This window comes from Phascolarctos cinereus, unplaced genomic scaffold, assembly GCF_003287225.1.
Source record: "Phascolarctos cinereus isolate Bilbo 61053 unplaced genomic scaffold, phaCin_HiC Scaffold_2;HRSCAF=192, whole genome shotgun sequence".
NCBI classification, from domain to species: Eukaryota; Metazoa; Chordata; class Mammalia; order Diprotodontia; family Phascolarctidae; genus Phascolarctos; species Phascolarctos cinereus.
The window spans coordinates 382979145-382999370 of NW_027555625.1; the positions used below are offsets into that span (position 1 = coordinate 382979145).

The following is a 20226-nucleotide window of genomic DNA, read 5'->3' on the forward strand; positions in this document are numbered from 1 at the left end:
TTGCCACCGCTCTCCCACTTCAGTGGACAAGGAGGAAGGGGAGTTCTTGGTTCAGGTGCAGAGTCCTGGCATCCCATTGGCTGAGCAGGCAGCATCACTTGCTTCTAGGCAGACCTGTATAAGGAGAGAGCTCTTTGGACCATTAGAAAAAATAGAGATAAGGAAAAGCCAAGACTATTCCTGCTTCTACACATAGCTCTGGAAAGGGAATGTTCTTGGTTCCCCCCACTCTGAGACGGGTAGGGGCCGAAAGAGGCTAACATGTGACCATGAATCCCTTGTCTCCATGACTCAGTTTCCTCCTTTGTAAATAAAGGATTTGGCCCAGAGCATTTCTAAGGTTCCTTCCATCTCTGACATTTAGCACATCGTAGTGTGCTTAATAAATGCCTGACTGTCATTCTGCTGTATAGTTGCTTCCAGTTCTGACATTTTGTTCCAAGGTTCTTTCCAGCTATGATACTCTGTCCTCTAAGGTCTTTTCCATCTCTGTCGTTCTGTGTTAGATGGACCCTTTAAACTCTAACAGTCAATGTTGCACGGTCCCTTCCAGATCTAGAATTCTAAAAACTCGTAGAATTGAGAGATGGAGCAAGCTTGTAGATAACATAGCTCATCCCCCTCATTTTACAAAAGAAGAAATAGGACAGGAGAGGGAAAGGGAATTGACTGGGGCTGTGCAAACTGGATTATGGCTTTAGAGCTGAAAGGGATCTTAGAAGTCATCTAACCCAACAACAGATGAAGAAATTAAGGTCTAAAGAATTCCAATGACTGGCCCAGGGTAGCCATGATAGTAAATAGTACAGGTGGGATTTGAACTCAGGTTCTGTAATTTGAAATCAACTGTTCTTGATACTATGCCATGTTAACTCCTGGGTCTTGACTGGGGAAATTACCGCATTCTAAAAGCTCCTCTGGGAAGGAGAGATACATTGGCATAGAAACCCAACGCCACTAAAATATGTCTGGTTCTTGGGTCTTCAAGTTTTAGGATCTCTAGAGGATATAAGCTGGGTGCGATAATTGTACACAAAAGGGTCATAAAACAACCAGGGTGCTGTTTTATGCAGTTTGTAATGACTGAGGCCCCTTGCTTCCCTTTCTTCCTAATAGGAGAAGCCTCTGTTGATTCACTGGAAGAGGCTCTTTCCAAGGCAGGGGAGTCAGTGGGGGAAGTAGAGAAAAGGTAACCAGAAAGAACAGGGAAGTTCAGGGGGGTCTAGCCTGTTGTCAGCCCTGCAGTCAGCACCAGTTTGTGAGGAGCTCCTGAAGAGCCAGAATGGGCTCTTTCCACCTCTCCAGCATCCTTCTGCTTTCGACACTTGTGATTCCTTTGGTTTGCAAGATCTATGAGCCCTAGGAGTCTAAATTAATTCATACGTAACTACTAATTGGACAGGTTGCTGACAAGAGGCAAAAGCTGGTCCCTCATTTCCTTCAGCTTCTCGTGTGACTGTATTTTCAAGACGCAATGGAACCTCCCTGAGAATACAAATTCTTCCATTTTTGTCTTTGGGGACCAATGCTTTGCCTGTAGTAGGAGCTTAATAAATGTTTGCACAGTTGAATGAAGGAACTATGCTTGGCTGCTCTTCAGAAGCCTGGTAACTATTTGCACACAGTCCCTAACCCAAAGTGTGACTCACGTCCCATGTCCTGCTTAGCTTCTTCAACCATACAACTTCAGAGCTTTAAACATTACTATGTGTATGGGGAGGGGAGAAGATCATTTTCTAATCCCATCCCCCACCTTCCCAAGTCTTAGGATGCAGCAGAACTCAGTCTGCCATCTCAACAGCCCTATGATGAAACCACCGGCTTCCATTTTATAGATGAGGAAGCATGACCCGCCCAAGGTTCCACAAAGCCAGGCTGGGAAAGGGAATCCAGGTCTCTTTGACCACTCCCCAAGACTAGAAGGTCCTCAAGGATTTTTGGTACTTGGTTGGGGGGAGGGGAAGTGGCTCATAGTTAAGTAACGTACCACCTTCTGGGCTACCGACCTGACTTGTGTTTATCGTAATGGAGGTGGGATTTCCTGAAACACTCACCCTCTTTCCACTCCTCTTGTAACTAATGGCAGGCATTGAGGAGCCAGTAGCCAAGGTTAAGGAATCATTCTGGAGCTTGGACAGCCCATCTGGAGGATTTTCTTCCTGAGTACCACATTTTAGGAGAGACATTGACAAACAGGAGTCTATTCAGAGTAGAGTGGCTAGAAAAACTGGATTCCAATGAGAAATGATTAAAGGTGCCATTTTCCCCCCTTACAGCTTTATTTTTAAAAAGGCATATATTAACTTTACCAAAATAATAACCCAAAACCGCTTCCATTTGCTTCTGGCGCCTCTTCTGATCTTTCTTTATGTTTTGGATTATGCTGTAGTCACCATTTTTTATTGTCAGGCGGTCCTCTTCATATGGAGATGGTTCTGATTCTGCTTATTTCACTCTATTCCTTTCTATAGGACTTCCCTAATTTCTCTGTATCCTTTGTATTTGCCATTTCTTACGATGAAATAATATTTCATGGCATTTGTATACTACAGTTTGTTCAGCTTTTCTCCAATTGTTGGCCATATGGGTTCTTTTCAGTTTTTCACTCTTATGAAAAAAAAAAAAGCTGCTATGGCTATTTTTATATAGATAGGTCTTTTTTTTTTCCTGAAGGAGCTGTTCTCTTCTCCAGGCTAAACAGCCTGGAGAAGAAAAGACTTAAGAGAATATTACAGCTGTCTTCAAATATTTGAATGGCTGTCACAAAGAAAAGAGAGCAGATTTATTCTATGTGGGCCCATAGGGCAAAAGTATGAGCAGTGGATGAAAGTTACAGAGAGGCAACTATAGGCTTACTATAAGAAAGAATTCTCTATCAATTATAAATGTCTAATAAGAAAATGGCCTTTCTTGTAAAGTAATGAGGCCCTTGTCACTAGGGGTGTTCAAGCAAGGGCTGAGTTGGGAATTCCTGTACTGGGTAAAATGGCAGACTGAATGACCTCCCTCCTCATCCTTAGATTCTATGAGTCTAAGGTATTAGTCTGAGGCCTTGGTTAGGGATCAAAAGAGTGTGTGTGTGTGTGTGTGTGTGTGTGTGTGTGTGTGTGTGTGTGTGTGTGAGAGGGAGAGATCACGTCTTTATTTCCACGCAGGTCATATCCATTGAACTGGCTTCCCCACAGACACAGTAGCACCAAAGTGGGAGTCCATGTGGAAACAGACACACAAGCAGAAAGAAAGACAAAGCTTACACAGTTAGCCCTTCCACATTGTGACTTTCCCCATCATGGTTCTGATATATCGCAGGTCCGGCATAAGAAATTAAATTTTGGGTGAGGTTTGTGGAAGCCTCAGATGACACAGAAGAAGTTTAAAAATTCAGAAGGCATAAAATATATGTATAGTATTGTATAATATCAACATATTTTGGCTTTTCATACTATAATAATTCAGACTTCTCTGTTATGAAGGGAGGGCCAAAAAATTTTATGGGAATTTTCCAGATTGTGGGGGTGCTGTGCCCCTAACACCCTCGATGTGGAAGGGATAACTATAATTCCTTTCTAACCCTTTCCTCCCCCATGGTGCATTCAGGTATTATTCTGTCCAGTTGCTTCCTATAACAGTCCTCTGCCCTTCAAACCTAAATGGCCATGGAGCTCTAACATCCCACAAGGAGTAAATATTCTTCTGTGGTTACTCTCTCTCTTCCCAAGCCCTCTGAATTCCAGCTTCCTTTTATCTATTCATAGTATTTATAATTTTTCATTCGTATCCCTTTTCTCCTTCCTTCCTTCCTTAAGCCAGTCTTCTCTTGTTCCAGAATGCCAGTAATCAATCTTTGGAATGTTGCCACTTTCCCGCCCAAACATGGGCTGGGGATGGAATGGAGGAACAGTCCTCCCAGCTTCCCTTAAGCTGCTAAAAATAATAATTCCCTATGCTAATAATAAACTGATCAGACCACATCTGGAGGGTTTGAGGATAGAATAGAATGGATAGCATTCTCAGAGTTGGCACAGAATTTCAGAGTTGGAAGGACCTGAAAATTCATCTAGTCCAAATAACGATTACCATGTGGTCATCCATCAGTCTATTAACGTGGAAAGAGCACTGAGTTTGACATCTGGGGACCTGGGTTTGAATCTCTCTCTCTCTTTGTCTGCCTCATACCCTGCAAAATGGAAAAGATGGAAATAATCAGTGCTGGAAGGGCTGCAAGAAGAGAGGCACACAAATACATTGTTGGCAGAGCTGTGGATTGGTCTAATAATTCTCGAAAGCAATTGGCAGTAATTACAAAAAAAAAAAAGGTAACTACTAAGTTTAGCAATTTGCAATTATGCTTAAAAAATAAAAAAGCCAATATCCTTTGACCCAGATGTCCCACTGCTAGGCATTTATCTCAAGGAGGTCAAAGGCAGAAAGGATGACCCCATATACACCACAATATTTATAGCAGCACTTTTTATGGTAACTAAGAACTGGAAACAATGTAGTTGCCCATTCACTGGGGAATGGCTAAACAAATTGTGACATATGGATGTAATGGAATATATCTGCAGCATAAGAGAGACTAAGTATGAGGAATTCTGAGAAATATAGGAAGACATAGATGAACAGTGAAGTAAGCAGAACTAGGAAAACAATTTACACAGATGCAACAATGTAAATAGAAAGAACGAAAATCCCAGAAACCTAATTATAATGATAATGACCTAATTATAATTATATACATATTATAATTACAAAGGCCAAGCAGCCCTAGAGAAAAGTTGAGGAAATGAATTTTCCCTCTGTCTCTTCATTGAGAAGGTGGGGAACAATGAATATGGAATATTGCATATGCCATCAGACACATTCAATATTTTGCTGACTTTTGTTTAACTATTTTTTTTCCTCTTTCTTTTTTCTGTTCTTTGTTACAAAGGATTACTTGCTAGAGAAGTGGGGGGAATGGATATATCTGGAAATTAAGGCATCACAAAAAACAAATCCATCTATAAAAACAAGATAAGATTTTAAAAGCAGAGGCTTGGACTAGATACGTTAGAACTTTCTAGTTCTAAATCTATGATGCCATGAACTACTTGGAAGCTACCAGTGATAGAAAACCCTTTACCTTCCAAGGTAGCCCATATCACATCTCTATAGTTGTAATTATTAGCAAACTTTCATTGACATCAGACCTGAATCTGCCTCTCTTCAGCTGCCTCTCATTGCTCCTGCTTTTCCCCTCTAGGTCCAAATGGAACAAATCTAGTCCCTTTTCAATATGACAACCCTTCACAGTAATGAAGACAACTTTCATGCCTCCCTTTAAGTTTGTCCAGGCCAAAGATCTCCCATTCTTTTAGTCAGTTCTAATACAGCATGGTTGTCAGTCTCCTTATCATCCTGGTCTATTCTCCACTGAACACTCCAGCTTCTTTAATGTCCGTCCTAAGGTTGTCAGAACCTATAGATGTGGTCTGATCAGGACAGGGGCAAGCAAAAGTATCACCTCCCTCATTCTGAGCACTTTTCCTTTTTTAAGGCTAAGAAGGAGCTAAGTGACATAGTAGAGATAGTGCCAGAACTGAAGTCAAAAAGGCCTGATTTCAAATCTGACCTAAGACAATTACTAGCTGTGTGATGCTGGGCAAGTCACTTAGCCCTGTCTGCCTTAGTTTTATCATCTGTAAAATGAGCTGGAGAAGGAAATGGCAAACTATTTCGGTATCTTTGCCAAGAAAACCCCCAGTGGCGTCACAAAGAGCTGGATACGACTGATTGATTACCAATGTTGATGCATGTTGACCTTGCAGCCCACCCACTAAAAACCTCGAGGTGTCTTCGATACGAGCTGTTGTCCAGCCAGACCTCCCCTATTCTGTACTTGTGAAGTTGGATATCTAAACCCATGCAGAGAACTTTACATTTATGTTTAATCACTTTCATTTTATTAATCTCCCCTTATAGCCTATCTGGATCTTTTTGGGTTCCTGTCATCTAGTACAATAGTTATTCCTCCTAGTTTTGTATCATCTAGCTAGGTGGTACAGTAGATAGAGCCTGGGCAGCCTGGAGTCAGGGCAACCTCAGTTCAAATTCAGCCTCAGACATTTACCATGTAACCCTGGGCAAATCTGGTTTTTGCCTCAATTTCCTCATTTGTAAAATGGGGATTATAATAGCCCCTTCCTCCCAAGGTAGTTGTGAGGATCTAATAAAATAACACTTGTAAAGCCCCTGCCATGTAGTAAGCACTATAGAAATGTTGACTTATTATTATCTACAAATTATGACTCCAAGTCAGCATCAACGGATTAACAACTCCTTTTGGGGTCTGGCCTTTCAACAAGTTCAGAATCCTATATTGGAAACTTTATAAAATGTATTACGGAAATCTAACTTACTATGTCTACCCTTGATCTACCATTTTAGTTACTCTGTCCAAAAAAAAAATTTTTTTTGATGTGACATAAAAGATCTATTCTTGATGAAGTCATTTTGTTTTAGTGAGTGCCACTTCCTTCGGAAACCATCCCTTCAATATTATATTCTGAAATTTTGCAAGGAACTGAAATCAAGCTCACTGGTGTAGTCTGCAGATTTCACACTTCCCTATTTTGAAGAACTGGCAACGTTTGCTTTTCCCTAGCCTAGTACTAAGCACCTCTCACCAGGGGGTTCACCCAAGACATTCCTGAACTTAATGAAGGGCACTTATGTGTTCTTCGCATTTTTCAGTTCCTGGCTACCATTTTTCTTCTATCTTTCCTCAATTCATAGAACATTTTCCTTGGAAAACAGAAGCAAAATTAATTTCATTTCTCCTTTTCGTTGTTGTTTATCATCCTCAGTCCTAGGCCCACCAAGTAAGAGCCCCGTGCCTTGTCTTGTCTGGTTTTCTTCTTGCCCCTAACATCAATAAAACCAACAAAAAAAACCCCTTTTTATCATCCTTAACTTTCATCTCCAACCTCGGCTTATTCTTGCCTTTAACGTTACTAGAGGACCTCATAGCTGTTGTGGTTCAATCAGGTCTGACTCTTCATGACCCCATTAGGGGTTTTCTTGGCAAAGATACTGGAGTGGTTTGCCATTTCCTTCTCAGCTTGTTTTACTGATGATAAAATGGAGGCAAACAGGGTGAAGTGGCTTGCCTAGGGTCACCCAGCAAGTAAGTGTCTGAAGTCAAATTTGAATTGAGGAAGATGTCTTCCTGACTTCAGGCCTAATATTCTATCCACTGCACCACCTAGCTGCCTCTCTTTTAAAAAATGCTAGCTATATATAAATGCTAGCTATTAGCATCATCTATTAGATGGCAGTGGATAGAGTGCTAGGCCTGGAGGCAGGAAGACTCATCTTCCTCAATTCACATATGACCTCAGACACTTAGTAGGTATGTGAGCCTGGGCAAGCCACTTAACCCTGTTTTCCTCAGTTTCCTCAACTGTAAAGTGAGCTGGAGAAGGAAAAGGCAAACCACTCCAGTATCTCTGCCAAGAAAACCCCAAATGAGGTCACAAAGAGTTGGACGGGACTAAACCGATTCAATAACAATACTTTTTTAAAGGCTTGCAAAGCACCTTACAAATTTTATCTCATTTTGTCTTCATAACACTGGAAATTGGTGGCATTATTATTTCCATTTTACAGATAAGGAAACTGAGGTAACTTACGCAGGGCCACACAGCTAGTGTCTGAGACCAGATCTGAACTACCTAACTCCAAGTCCAGAGCTCTACCCACTGTACCACCTCGATACTGTTGTTTTATATCTTAAGAATTTCTTTCCTGAAAGCTTCCTATCACTCCTGGGCTAACTTCCCCTGCAGAATTTTAGGCCCCTGGATTCTCTCTAACCCTTTATGGAACACTTTGAAGTCCATTCTCCAAAAATTTAGGCTGCATGTCGGATTATACCCAACTTTCCTCTTTATCACAAATTCTCAAATGGGAAAAGAGAGAGATCCCTTTTCCTCAAAGTCCTCCATCCTTTAATCCTGTCTTCTTCCTTATACTTTGGGGCTGGGTAATAGTGTATTTAAATATGTGAAGATTTTGTCTTCCTGCAGTAGAAAAGTTGGCTTCTCTGTACCCCGTGTTCACTCCAGGAACTCCTGCCTTGGAACCAGGCAGCAATGATGGGTAAGTCAGTTGCTTTAGTCACTCACTAGACTCTTACTCCGACTATGATCTAATTCACCAGCTTTGAGATTTCCTCACCAGATGTCAGACCACCTAGTCCAGAAAGCAAGCAAGGGCAGTACTTAACCCTTTCATGCCTGGGCATCCCAGCCACCCGGAGGCAGCTACTGTGATGATTGGTGATTGCCTTAGTTATCCTTTTTTTCCACCAGCTGCCAGTGCAGCCCCAGACACCTCTCCCCTTTCCATTTTTGGAATCTTATACAATAACACCAAAACTGGAAAAACTATAAAAGCTGTAGTCAATACAATGATGGTTCACGATTCCAGAGGATAATCCAGAGACACATAATTTGTTTTGCATCACTATGAATTGTTACAAGAAATTCCCTCTCTTTTTAGTATGGTTGGGAGGGGAAATAGATTACTGGTCGTTTAAAAAACAGGGTGGAAGGGTTGGGGGGGTGGTTTGCTACAAACATAAAATATTGCACATTTTGTACTAGGTCACTGTATTAATATAACATATTAATATATAACAATATAATAAAATATATTTATAATATAATTTTAATTGGGGGACAGTGCCTTATTTCTTTGCCTAGGTAAGTTCCATCAACAAGATTGTCACCATTCTCCTTCTCTCTCCCAATCCTAGTTGAATTTAGGTGAGGCTGAGAGAATAAATAGGTTCCCATGGGTACCTTTAAATCGGGGGAAAGTGTCATTTCTTTGCCTAGGTAACTTCCGTCAACAAGATTGCCAGCATTCTTCCCTCCCAATCCTAGTTGAAATATTAATTAATTTATTTCAAACAAGATGAGGTGATGGGGTTTGGTGGTGGGAAGCGCACAATTTGGCATCAGCCAGCTTGGATTTGAGTGGCTCCACCACTGCCTTCCCTCTGGCACTCTGGCCAAATTATTTAACCTCTTTGGCCTCAGTTTCCTTATCTGTAAAATGAGGATGTTATAGATGACCTGTAAATTACTTCCCGGCTCTAAAGCTATGGTCTTGTGATCCAAATCTAAACACCGTTCCATCATACAAGGCCCCCTAAATTCTGGCTTCCACTTGTATCTCCCCAAAATCCTGTACATGCTTTTCTTGTGTGCTAGTCAGACTATTTTCCTCACTAGGACCTGAGCAGAATGTAAACCATTCTTCCTATAGCCTAGTAAAACATTTTTTAACTTTTTTTTTTTTGCAAAATATGTGTTAGTAAAGGTATGCAATGTCACTTGATCTTTTTATCCACCTGCTTAGGTTCAGAACACAATCTCTAGGGAGTCAGAGAAGATTTTTCTAGCTTGACTTCTAATCCAGCTTCCTTCCTTTTTCTACCCCTCCCCCCCAATCTTCCAAATCCTCCCCACCCACACCACATCCCCCACCTCCACTTCCCAGAAAACCCAGACTACAGAACCCCAATAACCAATGAACATTAGATTGATTAGTGATGTCATAAATCGTTAGGTAGAACCATTTCTGAAAGGCTCCTGATTTCACAGATGATCTCAGAATGAACAGAGCAAACCTGCATTTTAGGTTTAAAAATTTTTTTCCAAAAAAAATGTGCAATGTCTTCTCTAGACTTTAATTTATAACTGATAGATCATGTTATAATTAATATGTAGATCATATAAATTAAATTAGGTCTTATGAATCTGAGTGTTCACACTATAATTAGTTTTGAGCCCAGGCTTGGGATTTAGCACACCTAAGTAATGCAGTCCTTTCCCCTCTCTGGGTCTCAGTTTCCCTTATGAAAAATGAAATTGTGGTGTCCAAGGACCCTCACAGCTCTGGTTCCATCATTTTTTTTTTAGTATAGTAAGTGGCGGATGGGTTTTTTTTCTAAATGTTATGTAACCTATTCCCTTCTTTAAGCAAACATTTATGCAATAAAAAGAAACCCTTTAAAAATCTATTTTTTCCAATTCTCATATTCATAGGACATAAACAATGTATACGCCCCTTACTTATCCCTTGGTTTTTTTTTAAGTCTTTAGCAGTTGGTAGATTAAAAATGGGTGAAGATGGTTTGAGGCTGGACACAGATAGGAGGAAAGCTGGTCATATATTGAGCCTGGAACGGACTTAAGGAGTCACCCTGGTAACCGTGGTATTCCAGCGATCTCCTTTCTGTATGCAGGCTCAAAATCATGGGGGACTTGCACAGATCGTGACTTCAGCTGTCTGTCTGGTTATTTGGTAGAGACTCAACCTTCTGAGCTTCCCAAGCACACCAACTCTTTCGGCTTCTCCAAAACCCCCCATCTGCCTGGCTACAGCTGACGTCATACCTATCGAACTCTCTGATTGACTAGCCACAGAAACAGATTATTTGGGGGGGTTACTGTCTAAAAGCGCTAGCTTGCAGGCGGGGGTGAGGGTGGGGATTCTGTTTCCTTTGCCTTACCTCCTAAAAAGGTCAACAGTACTTTTGTGTGGGGTTGGAAGAATCCAAGGCTCCACTCACCATCCTCTTATTTCCCAAACCAAGTGATCACTGCCTGGCTACCAAGCTCCAATAGAGGAAAGTTTCCTCTTTAGAACGTGAACTCCTTCAGGGCAAGAACTGTCTCAGCTTTTGTATTCGTAACCTCAGCACTTACCACAGCACAGGCAACCTAGTAAACTCTTAGAAAGTGCTTTGTAATTCATTTGTACTTTCCCAGTTCCTAGCACAAAACCTTGCACTTGGTAGGCTTAAGAAACATTTGTTGGATTGAATTTAATTGAATCAGGCATAGACCATCAGTTCCTCTCACCAGTTAGAAAATGAAATGATCATTAAAACAAGGATTTCTTTGCACTGTTATGGCTGAGGGCCATCAGTACAAGTTATCCTTATCCTCCTCCGACCACCCCATCACACTACTCTCCGGCCCAGCCTTAACCACCAGATGGGTGTTGCCTCAGTCAAACTGAGACTTGTTAAAGACCTTAGCTTAAAAAGGCCAAGATCAAGAAATTCCACTAGATCCGGGACCCTGCTCAGTCCTCTTGAGCTATATTTCACCACTGGACCCAGATGGCTCCAGAGGAGAAAGTAAGACTGGTGATTTGGTACAGTCCTCTCTCACTACAATCCAATTCACTTGCATCACCCTGATGTCGTGTCTTCTTCGAGAAGGGAGGACAAACAACTGTCATTCGTCCACACCAGGTGTGTGATATTTCCCAAACTCATCATTTATTTGCCTTCTCTCCCAGGGGGGCTCTAGCAATGGCCTCCAAAGTGGAGTACACGCATCCCAAGAGCTGGTACAAACACTTTGTTAAATGCACAAGACGATCCACTGGGGTACAGAAAGAAAACAGAACTATTTTATTTTTTAACCTAAAAGTAATGTTCTTATCAATACTTAATATACAGATTGTCTCTGGAGCACTCATTTAACTCATATTCCTGCAGCCCTCACTTAGTCCCTATCTCACGTTATGTTTCCCTGGGAAGAGGGTGAATTGCACAACCTAAGAGGGAGGGGTTGACGCTATGCCTTCACTTGTTCATTCCCTTTCATTGTATTGTAGTTCACATGTGCCTGACTATGTGGATTTTCAGATATCACTTTGTTTTAACTAAACTATCCCTTGCAAAATGAGTTAAGTGGCTGAAAAAGATTCCTGCAAAGAAACTGTGGATTGAAGCACAAGTAAACCAGAAAATGGCAGAGCTGACATTGTACTCCAAGTATAAGCATTGTCAGCCAAATTACAAAGTAAAATTAATGACAAGATCTAACAAGTAGGCCAAAGCCACCCCCTCAAAATCATCTGGAAAATACATTTACATATTTCATACATTTAACAACAAATCTTGCACTAACAGCATATTGCACTTTGAGATATTAGCTAATAATATCAGCTATGGGATGAAACCATAATTAGCAAGACACTTAAAAACTATGCTTTTGGTTCATTTGTTTTCAGTGAGGCAATGGGGTTAAGTGACTTGCCCAGGGTCACACAGCTAGTATCATGTGTCTAAGGCCATATTTGAACTCGGGTCCTCCTGACTCTAGGGCTAGTGCTCTATCCACTGTGCCCCCTAGCTGCCCCAAAATTATGCTCGTTACCAAAGATGTTACCTAATTCTCGCTGGGAAAGGGAACAAGCATTTTACTAAGCACTATGTATTAAATACTTTATAAATATTATCTGCTTTGATATCTGTGCACCTGAGGAATCTAGAAATAGAATTTTGTAAACTGTTTTTAAAATCTTCCAATTTTAGTGGGTTTTTGAAACTATTTGTTTAAAAAAAAAAGCAGCTTGGTTACATAGTAAACAGTGCCGAAGTCAGGGAATTCTGAATTCAAACCCTGTCTCAGATGCTTGCTCAGATCCAGGGCAAGTCTAAAAAACCTTTTAGTTTTTTACTAGCTGTGCGACCGTGGGCAAGTCACTTAACCCCAATTGCCTACGGAAAAAACCTTTTAGTTTTATATATATATATATAAATATGTATAATACATACATTTCTAATAAGATCAGAAACAATGAAAATGATATTGCTACTAATAGCTGACATGGAGATAGGGCTTGAAGGTTTACAAAGTGCTTTATACATTCTTAGCCGAATGATGAAATTGAAAAAAAGTACTAGGATTTAAATTTGGAACCAAACCTTCAAAAATCACTGTATGAGTGTTAAATGCAGCATTATACTGCTCTTAAATTTTCTTTTCTAGTTTATAAAACTTAAAAATTGTTTAATCTACATCCCTTTCTTTATGTCTATAGCACGTGCATATGGTTTATTTACACAAGGGGATGATGTCGCATGATGGACAAATGTTTACTGACAGGGTATACAAAAGCTGAGAATGCAGTTACTGTTCTGCTTCCACAATCATTTCTGTATCTGTTGGTCTTCAGCCAAGTGCTACCCAACACGTAATTCCCAGATTTCCTCATTACCTTTAAAGAGACAGCAAATTACCATGGTAAGAACACTGGAATTGGTGTCAGGAGACCTGGATCCAAATTCTGTCTTTGACACTAGTTACGTGACCATGAGAAAATCACTGAGCTTCATTTCCCCACCTGTAAACTAGAATCGTCAGCTTCACTGGGTTCTTGCACCAAATGAGAATTTGTCTTGCAAACCTTCCAAGTGCTACATAAACACCGGCTATTGCTACCTATTCTGGCCCTCATGAATATATTTCCAGAGCCATATCCCAAGCAATAGTCTCGTCTCTAAGTTTCAGTGATACCTGAGATCAACTGTATGTACCTTCTTACTTTAAAATATCAAGTTCACCTCAGGAGTTACCCAATCTTTGTGAATAGTTTGCATTAACTACATGAGCTTCTCTTCTTTGACACCCTTAAGCTAGTTTCCTTCCATGGGAAAAGAACAAAGCTAATCAGCCCACACGATGATTAAACCAATGTAGACCTTGTTCTGACCACCTGATTTTAAAAGTTAATGAGCATTTATTAAGTGCCTACTACATTCAATGAATTGGGGACCCTAAGAAAAGGTAAGTCTCTGCTTTTATGGAGTTTACAGTATAAATTTAATGTGGATCATGTACCTGTGACATTTCATAAAACATTCTGATCCTTGCTGTTGGTCTACCTCTCCCTTCACCCTCAAAATGAGCTCTCGAAGTGCCTCAATATTCTTCAGCGTCCCACACCTCAAACTGTGAGCTCCCTTCTAAAGCCGGTCCAGAGTTCCCTGCAAGCAGGACCCGAGTCTGCTCCACTTTGGTAACTTACCGACAATATATAAATTACTGCCTACAGTGTGGGATGGCAGTAGTGCAATCCCTGCCACTTGATCTCTACCACCCCTCTTCAATCCCACCTCTATTTATAGGGTTAAGGTGAAAAGGTGAGAAGAGTGCTTTCTTCTCTGGACATTAGTTTCCAAAACAATAAAAGGACTAATAAGCTACTCGAATTTTGCATTTTAAAACTGCAAGGAACCTTAAAATATAACATTTCTCTAGTGTTTCAAGGATTAAGTAAGATTCCCATTTCATCCCTTATAACAAACCTTTATATAGGTTTCGAGACCTTTTGGATCATTTAATCCAATACTCATTTAGAGATGGGCCAGTTGAAGCCAACAGGAAACACGTTACCATGGTCACAATAAATCTTCATAGGAATTTATTCTGGTTTGCTGGGGTATAAAATACTCACAGCCTAACATAAGAACAGCATAAAAATGTTGGGCAATGTAAAGATCAACTTTCAGATTACGATATTCAGCAATGCAGAATATAATTTAGGGATTAATCCAATAGGTAGAAAGTACTACTAAAGCACTGATTTCAGTCAAGCAATCCTGACTGCTCAGGTCTTTATTTGACCTTATATTCGTGACACTACTGCTAAGCCTCTTTCCCTAATAACACGCCCAGGACACGGCCCCTAAGCCACAAATAGAATCCTTGTGAGACAAAAAAGGGCACACACGTGAAAGCATACAGCCTCAGGGAGAGTATGCCATTTGAGAACACCAGAGGCAAACAGACCAACGGGACACTTTTATTGACAAAAATAACCCAGCAGACAATATTCACAGACGGCGACCACGGCGACCACCCTTTCTTCGAGTACTGTCAGAGGGGATTGGAGTGACATCCTCTGTGGAAAGGGAGAAAGAAAACATCATGTTCCTGGGACCTCATAGTACTAGGAAGTTTTCAAATACATAATGACACAGTATTAGAGCTGTAAGACACTTCAGAACCCTCCAAAATCGGTTCTACCACAGAGCAGAGAATAGCAGAACTAGGTCAGGCAAAAAACAAACAGAAGCCTGCTGAGAAAAGGGGGCAAAACGATTATAGTGATGAAATGTCACGTGATACTCCTTGGTAGGGACTGTCTGATCAGAAACCAGCACCTTCAACAGCTATTCACCTCTCTTTGAACAGAACTACAGGTAATCTAATCAAGTTCCCTCTGCCTTCACTGTAAGCTAGAAGAAAGAAATAACTCACCAATCCGCCCAATCTTCATTCCAGAACGTGCCAGTGCTCTCAGGGCGGACTGTGCGCCAGGGCCAGGGGTCTTAGTCCTGGAAAAAGAGTCATCAAGTCAGAAAGAGTTCCTTGATTTGTCCCTGGACTAAAAAAAAATAAGACTTAAAACACTTATCACCGTGGGCTCCAGTTGTATGTGCAACATTACAGAGCATTTCAATTAGAAGGGACCGTACATACATTGTCTTTGCTCCTCACAACAACCCAGTAAAATAGGCGATTGTTACAAGGGAGAGTCTGATCCCTATTCTATGGATGAGAAGGTGAAGTGCTGAGCTTTACACTAATAAGCTACATGGTCTTAAGCATATTGGACTTCCTGTTCCCTGCTTTCTTCACCTGTAAAATAGAAATCATAAAGCCTATCCTTGTTTCCCTCAAGGATCTGTTATAAGGATCCATTGAGGTGACCGTAAAAATGACCTGAAAAATCCAAATCCCTACACAGCTTCACAAGATGATTGATCTTCTACCAGCTTTCCTCTGATGCCTTTTGGTAGCACAGAAGTAAAACAAGGTTCTGAGGAAAAATCAAAGGAGCCACATACGTCAAGCTGGAATAGTGTTGACTCTATGTCTCCACTAAGTCAAGTGCTGAACTTTCTTATTTACCACCATTCTAATGGAAAACCACACACAACTTTAAAGGTGGGAAGGTGCCTAAGCCTTCAGCTACAGAAAGCACTTGTGCCAACGCCCAATAGGCCCAGCACACCTGCTGGAGAGGCTCTTCTCCCAGGCCTCCAGAGCAATGCTAGATCAGCTCTCCAGGGCTGACCTGAAAGCCAGAAGGAAGAACAGAAGCCTCTCCCACCCAGTGCTTTCCTTCCTTCCGGGATCTTCGTCTACCATCCCCAGGGCCAGAGTCCTTTCTTAATATACATTTTAGAAGACCCAGCCTCATGCTTCCTTAGTATTAACCAAACTAGCTGCATCTCCAACACAGCTCTGAAAACCAGCTGAGGCACCATGCAGGACTGTCTGGGCAAAGGTTTGTCCCAACGGAAGCTTAAGTAGAGACATTTCCCCTACACCATGGTGCAGAAAATAAACCTGGCCTGGACGTATATCAAGGGGACCAAAGTTTGAACCCTAGGTCTTTTGCTTGCTACCTATATAGCATGGAGCAATTCACTAGCAAGTCACAATGAAATTAGTGGGAAACTTACCAGCAGTGGTGTGACTTTTTTTTTTTTAAGTTTTCAAGATGGCCCTCTTTCTATGGGAGCACGCCATCTCACCAATACCAGGGAACACATACCTATTTCCCCCCGTGGCCCGAAGTTTGATGTGAAGGGCAGTGATGCCGAGCTCTTTACATCTCTGGGCGACATCCTGAGCGGCCAACATCGCAGCATAGGGAGAAGATTCGTCTCTGTCAGCCTTGACCTTCATCCCACCAGTTACTCGGCAGATGGTTTCTCTGTGGACAAAGACGCCACCGATCATTAATCCAAACAGAAACTCATGGTTTCATGTAAGGTGGGAGACAGCCGAGATTCTCAGTAGGACCTTTATCTAAATACTCACTTGCCAGAGAGATCAGTCACATGGACAAAGGTGTCATTGAAGGAAGCAAAGATATGGCAGACACCAAACACGTTCTCCCCCTCTGCAACTTGAGGTCCGAGGCTGATGACCTGTTCTTCCTTCTTTTCCTTCCCCTTGCGAGGTGCCATTTCTGAACAAGAAAGATACATTTTCAAACATGCAAAATACAGGCCAGGTTTATACTTGTAGTTCCATAGACTATAGGGTTTCTTCCCCTAGGACTAGTTGATGATTGAACATTTTCACTTATTTCAAAAACATACCAGATTGAGGCAATGCACATTTAAACTACACGCTAAAAGGGAAATCAGGTTGTGGTTGACCCTCCACACAAAAGCTAACAGGTCAAAAAATGAAATGCTCATTTTAAAGTGGCTATATATACACCAGCCCTTTCATATAGTGGGGGCACACACTTCTGAGTAATGAAGTGTAGAAAACTTAAGATTCCTAGACTGAGTAAGCACAAGACCTGAGTCTGAATCTTGGCTGTCACTAGTCACAGGACCTTTTAAACGGTCACTTCATGTCTGATTTTCAGTGTCTACTTACTCCATTGGAAAAAAAGAGATGATGTCTTACATACTTGTGAACTATTAACTATTAATAAATTGCTGGCAAAATTCTTTACAAAGTTGCTTATTTCACCTAGGTGAAAAATATAAAATCAATGATGTTTTTAAAAAGCTTCTAATTTGCAATCCTTCTTCCAAAAGAATGAAGTAAATAGCAGTAAAAGAAAAAAAAATCTATATAAGTCTGGAAAACACCCGAGACTTCTATTTTATAACTGGAGAGATTGAGGCCCAAGGAAAAGCTGTGATCTTACAGGTCATGAGCACCTAGGTATCTTTACCAGACAACTGCTTAATAAAAGAATTCCCCCCTTCCTTAGTTGTTCCCACCCTCAGTACCAGCTGCCATGACAGTGGCCCAATTCTTCAACAAGAGTCCCTGCCCTCAATATGCTCACATTTTTAAAATAAGATATTTAGATAATTATCACCGTCTACAATTCACAGCACTGGGTCAGGAAACAAGCACAGAACAACAGCTCATGATTAAATGCCTTTGGCTGCCATAAGAGTTCAATTCCAAGAAGTGGTGGGTAGTAAAAAGATTAGACTCAGGCCCACTTCTGAACCTGCCTCCCTGAAGGGGAGCTGATATAGTCTTACATAAAAGGTGAACCAGTATTATCTGCTAGACTGGGAGCTTCCCAAAGGCAGAAACTGTCTTATTCATTTTCTCCATATCCCAGACTAGGAAAGCACACAGGCTCATCAAGTTGCAAAGGATCTAAGAGATCACCTAGTCTACCCTAGTAATTTTACAGATGGAAGCTAAGGCCCACAGTTTAAGTGATTTACCCAAATATGCACAGGTAGTGACAAGTCTGCATCTTCAATCCTCTGAATCCAAATCTAGTGGGTTTTTTCTACTTTATTTAGCTTTCCTCCTTTCACAGAGGTGCAAGGAGTAATTTTCCACAGCACCTCCAAAACCCTAATAGTTTGATCAGCATACTGCTATTTTTGCAGAGCAGCTTGTCTAAGAAGGGATAGAGCACCCCACTCCAGGTCTGAGTGGTTTTGCACTTCAAACTGAAGTACTAAGTTCTTGCTGGTCCATAATAAAATCCAACCATAAACCACAGAATGATTGCTAGTATCTGAACTCCTAGGGAAAACACAGCAGCTGCCACTTAGCGTTGTGCTGTCTTTCCTCATTACCTGAGGTAGGTAGTACAAATATTATCTGTGTGTTTCAAATGCAGGAACAAAGTAGGGCTTAGAGGCTCAGTCCTCAGCCAGTCAGTGGGAGAAAGAGATCTCTATTTAAAAAGTTGGAAAAAACAGATCCAAATGTATATGCCATTTCTCAACTGATAAATGGTTCAAAGATAGATAGTTCTCTGAAACCCAAGCTTTTTTTAACAATGAGAAAAAATACTCTAAATCACCACTAATTAGAGAAACACAAATTAAAGCAATTCCGATTCCACTTCATACTCATCCAGAGCAGCAAACATGACAAATAAGAAAAACAATAAATTCTGGAAGGGCTGTAGGAAAAAAGATACTGCGCTGCACTGTCGGTGGGCCTATTAATAGGTCCTGAAAAACCTGGAAAACAATTCGGCACTTGACACAAAAAATTACTAAGCAATGACCCAGCTACACCACTGCTAGGCCTACACAAAAATGAGAACCAAAAAAAGAAAAACAACTCAAAAGCATGTGGAAGTGACAGCTGATAAATCAAAATAAATTAATAAAATTTTTTTTTAAAAAGGTCCTTTATGGACAAAAATTTATGGCAGCTCTTTCTGTAGTGGCAAAAACCTTAAAACTAAGGGATGCTGCTCAATCAAGGGAATGGCTGGAAAACCAGTATGAGCGTGATGGAATGATTGTGTAGAAACAGATGCTTTCAAAAAGACAAGGAAAGACTCAGGTGAACTGATGCTGAATGAAGTAAGCAAAAGCAGAACAATTTATGATATTATCATCAATGTTATAAAAAGGAACAATTTGGAGACATTTACAAACTGATTACAAATGAAATGAGCAGAACCAGGAGAATAAGTTAATACAGTAACACCAATACTGGAAAAACTGTGAAAGCTGTAGTCAATACAACGACCATTCATGATTCCAGAGAATAATCCTGAGACTCATTAATTTGTTTTGCTTAACTATGAGTTGTTACAAGAATTTCCCTCTTCTTTCCAATAGGGTGGGGAGGGAAAATAAGATTTCTGGTCATTTAAAAAACCGAGGGGGTTGCTTCAAAGGGGAAATGTTGCACATTTCGCACAGGGTCACTGTATTAGTAGTTTTGCTTTGTTACAAGAACCCTCTCAGGAAGAGTAATAAGTGTGTGTAATGTAAAACGCACACAGACGTAAGTTGGGCTTTACTCAGATTTCTTCCAGCACTGATATTGAGTACAAAAATCCCCCTTTCCACGTGTTATCCAGAGAACTAAGTCGCGCCGCCTCTGCTCCCCGCCCCCGGGTTGCCCCACACGGTCCAACAGCCCTGAAGGTCTCCCTGAGCCAGGGTCCCACGTCCCCCAACATCGGAGCCGGAGACCTCCCCTCCCCGCCTGACCCCAGACTCCCTACCCGCACCCCCCCGCTTCCCCGGTCGCTCTCCTCCCCGGCCCCAAGGCCCTCCTTCCCTGCCCGTCCTCGGACCCCTCGCCCTCCTCCCCAGAAGAGCGCGGCGGCGGTGAAAGGGCACAGCCCCAGCTTCTCTCCTAAGAGGCCCCCGGGCCCAACCAAGGCTCCTAATCAAAGGATGGGGACCGATGGTGAACAGGCCGCAGCTCCTTACCTGCTCCTCCGCCTGGGCCGCCAACACCGGAAAGGGAAAGCAGACAGTCACGGGGTCCGGGGTCACCTGCGATCACCCGGAAGTTGTACCTCGGAGAAAAGGAAGTGAATGGAAGAGCTGAATTTTTCGCATTTCCTGAAGACGAAAGTAAAACTTACATTCTAAAGGGACAAGAA

General features: G+C 41.5%; 1 protein-coding gene across 1 annotated transcript; it reads right to left on the reverse strand.

Annotated features, from left to right (window-relative positions):
* Positions 1-14638: 14638 nt before the first annotated feature.
* On the reverse strand, positions 14639-20143 carry RPS14 (ribosomal protein S14). The gene is made up of 5 exons (XM_020964257.2): positions 20051-20143; positions 16689-16839; positions 16420-16581; positions 15117-15193; positions 14639-14757 (listed from the first exon to the last, which is right to left on the reverse strand). The coding sequence occupies exons 2-5, from the start codon at positions 16835-16837 to the stop codon at positions 14690-14692; spliced, it is 456 nt and encodes a 151-aa protein (XP_020819916.1). The 5' UTR covers positions 16838-16839; positions 20051-20143; the 3' UTR covers positions 14639-14689.
* Between the last annotated feature and the right edge of the window lie 83 nt (positions 20144-20226).

Bases quoted from the DNA above. Each gene is read 5' to 3' on its own strand.
- RPS14 (XM_020964257.2), bottom strand. From the start codon at position 16,837: ATGGCACCTCGCAAGGGGAAGGAAAAGAAGGAAGAACAGGTCATCAGC. The intron at 16,582-16,688 runs GTGAGTATTTAG...CTTTGTCCACAG, and splicing joins GTGACTGATCTCTCTGGCAA to AGAAACCATCTGCCGAGTAA. The intron at 15,194-16,419 runs GTATGTGTTCCC...CTCTTTTTCCAG, and splicing joins CGGGCCACGGGGGGAAATAG to GACTAAGACCCCTGGCCCTG.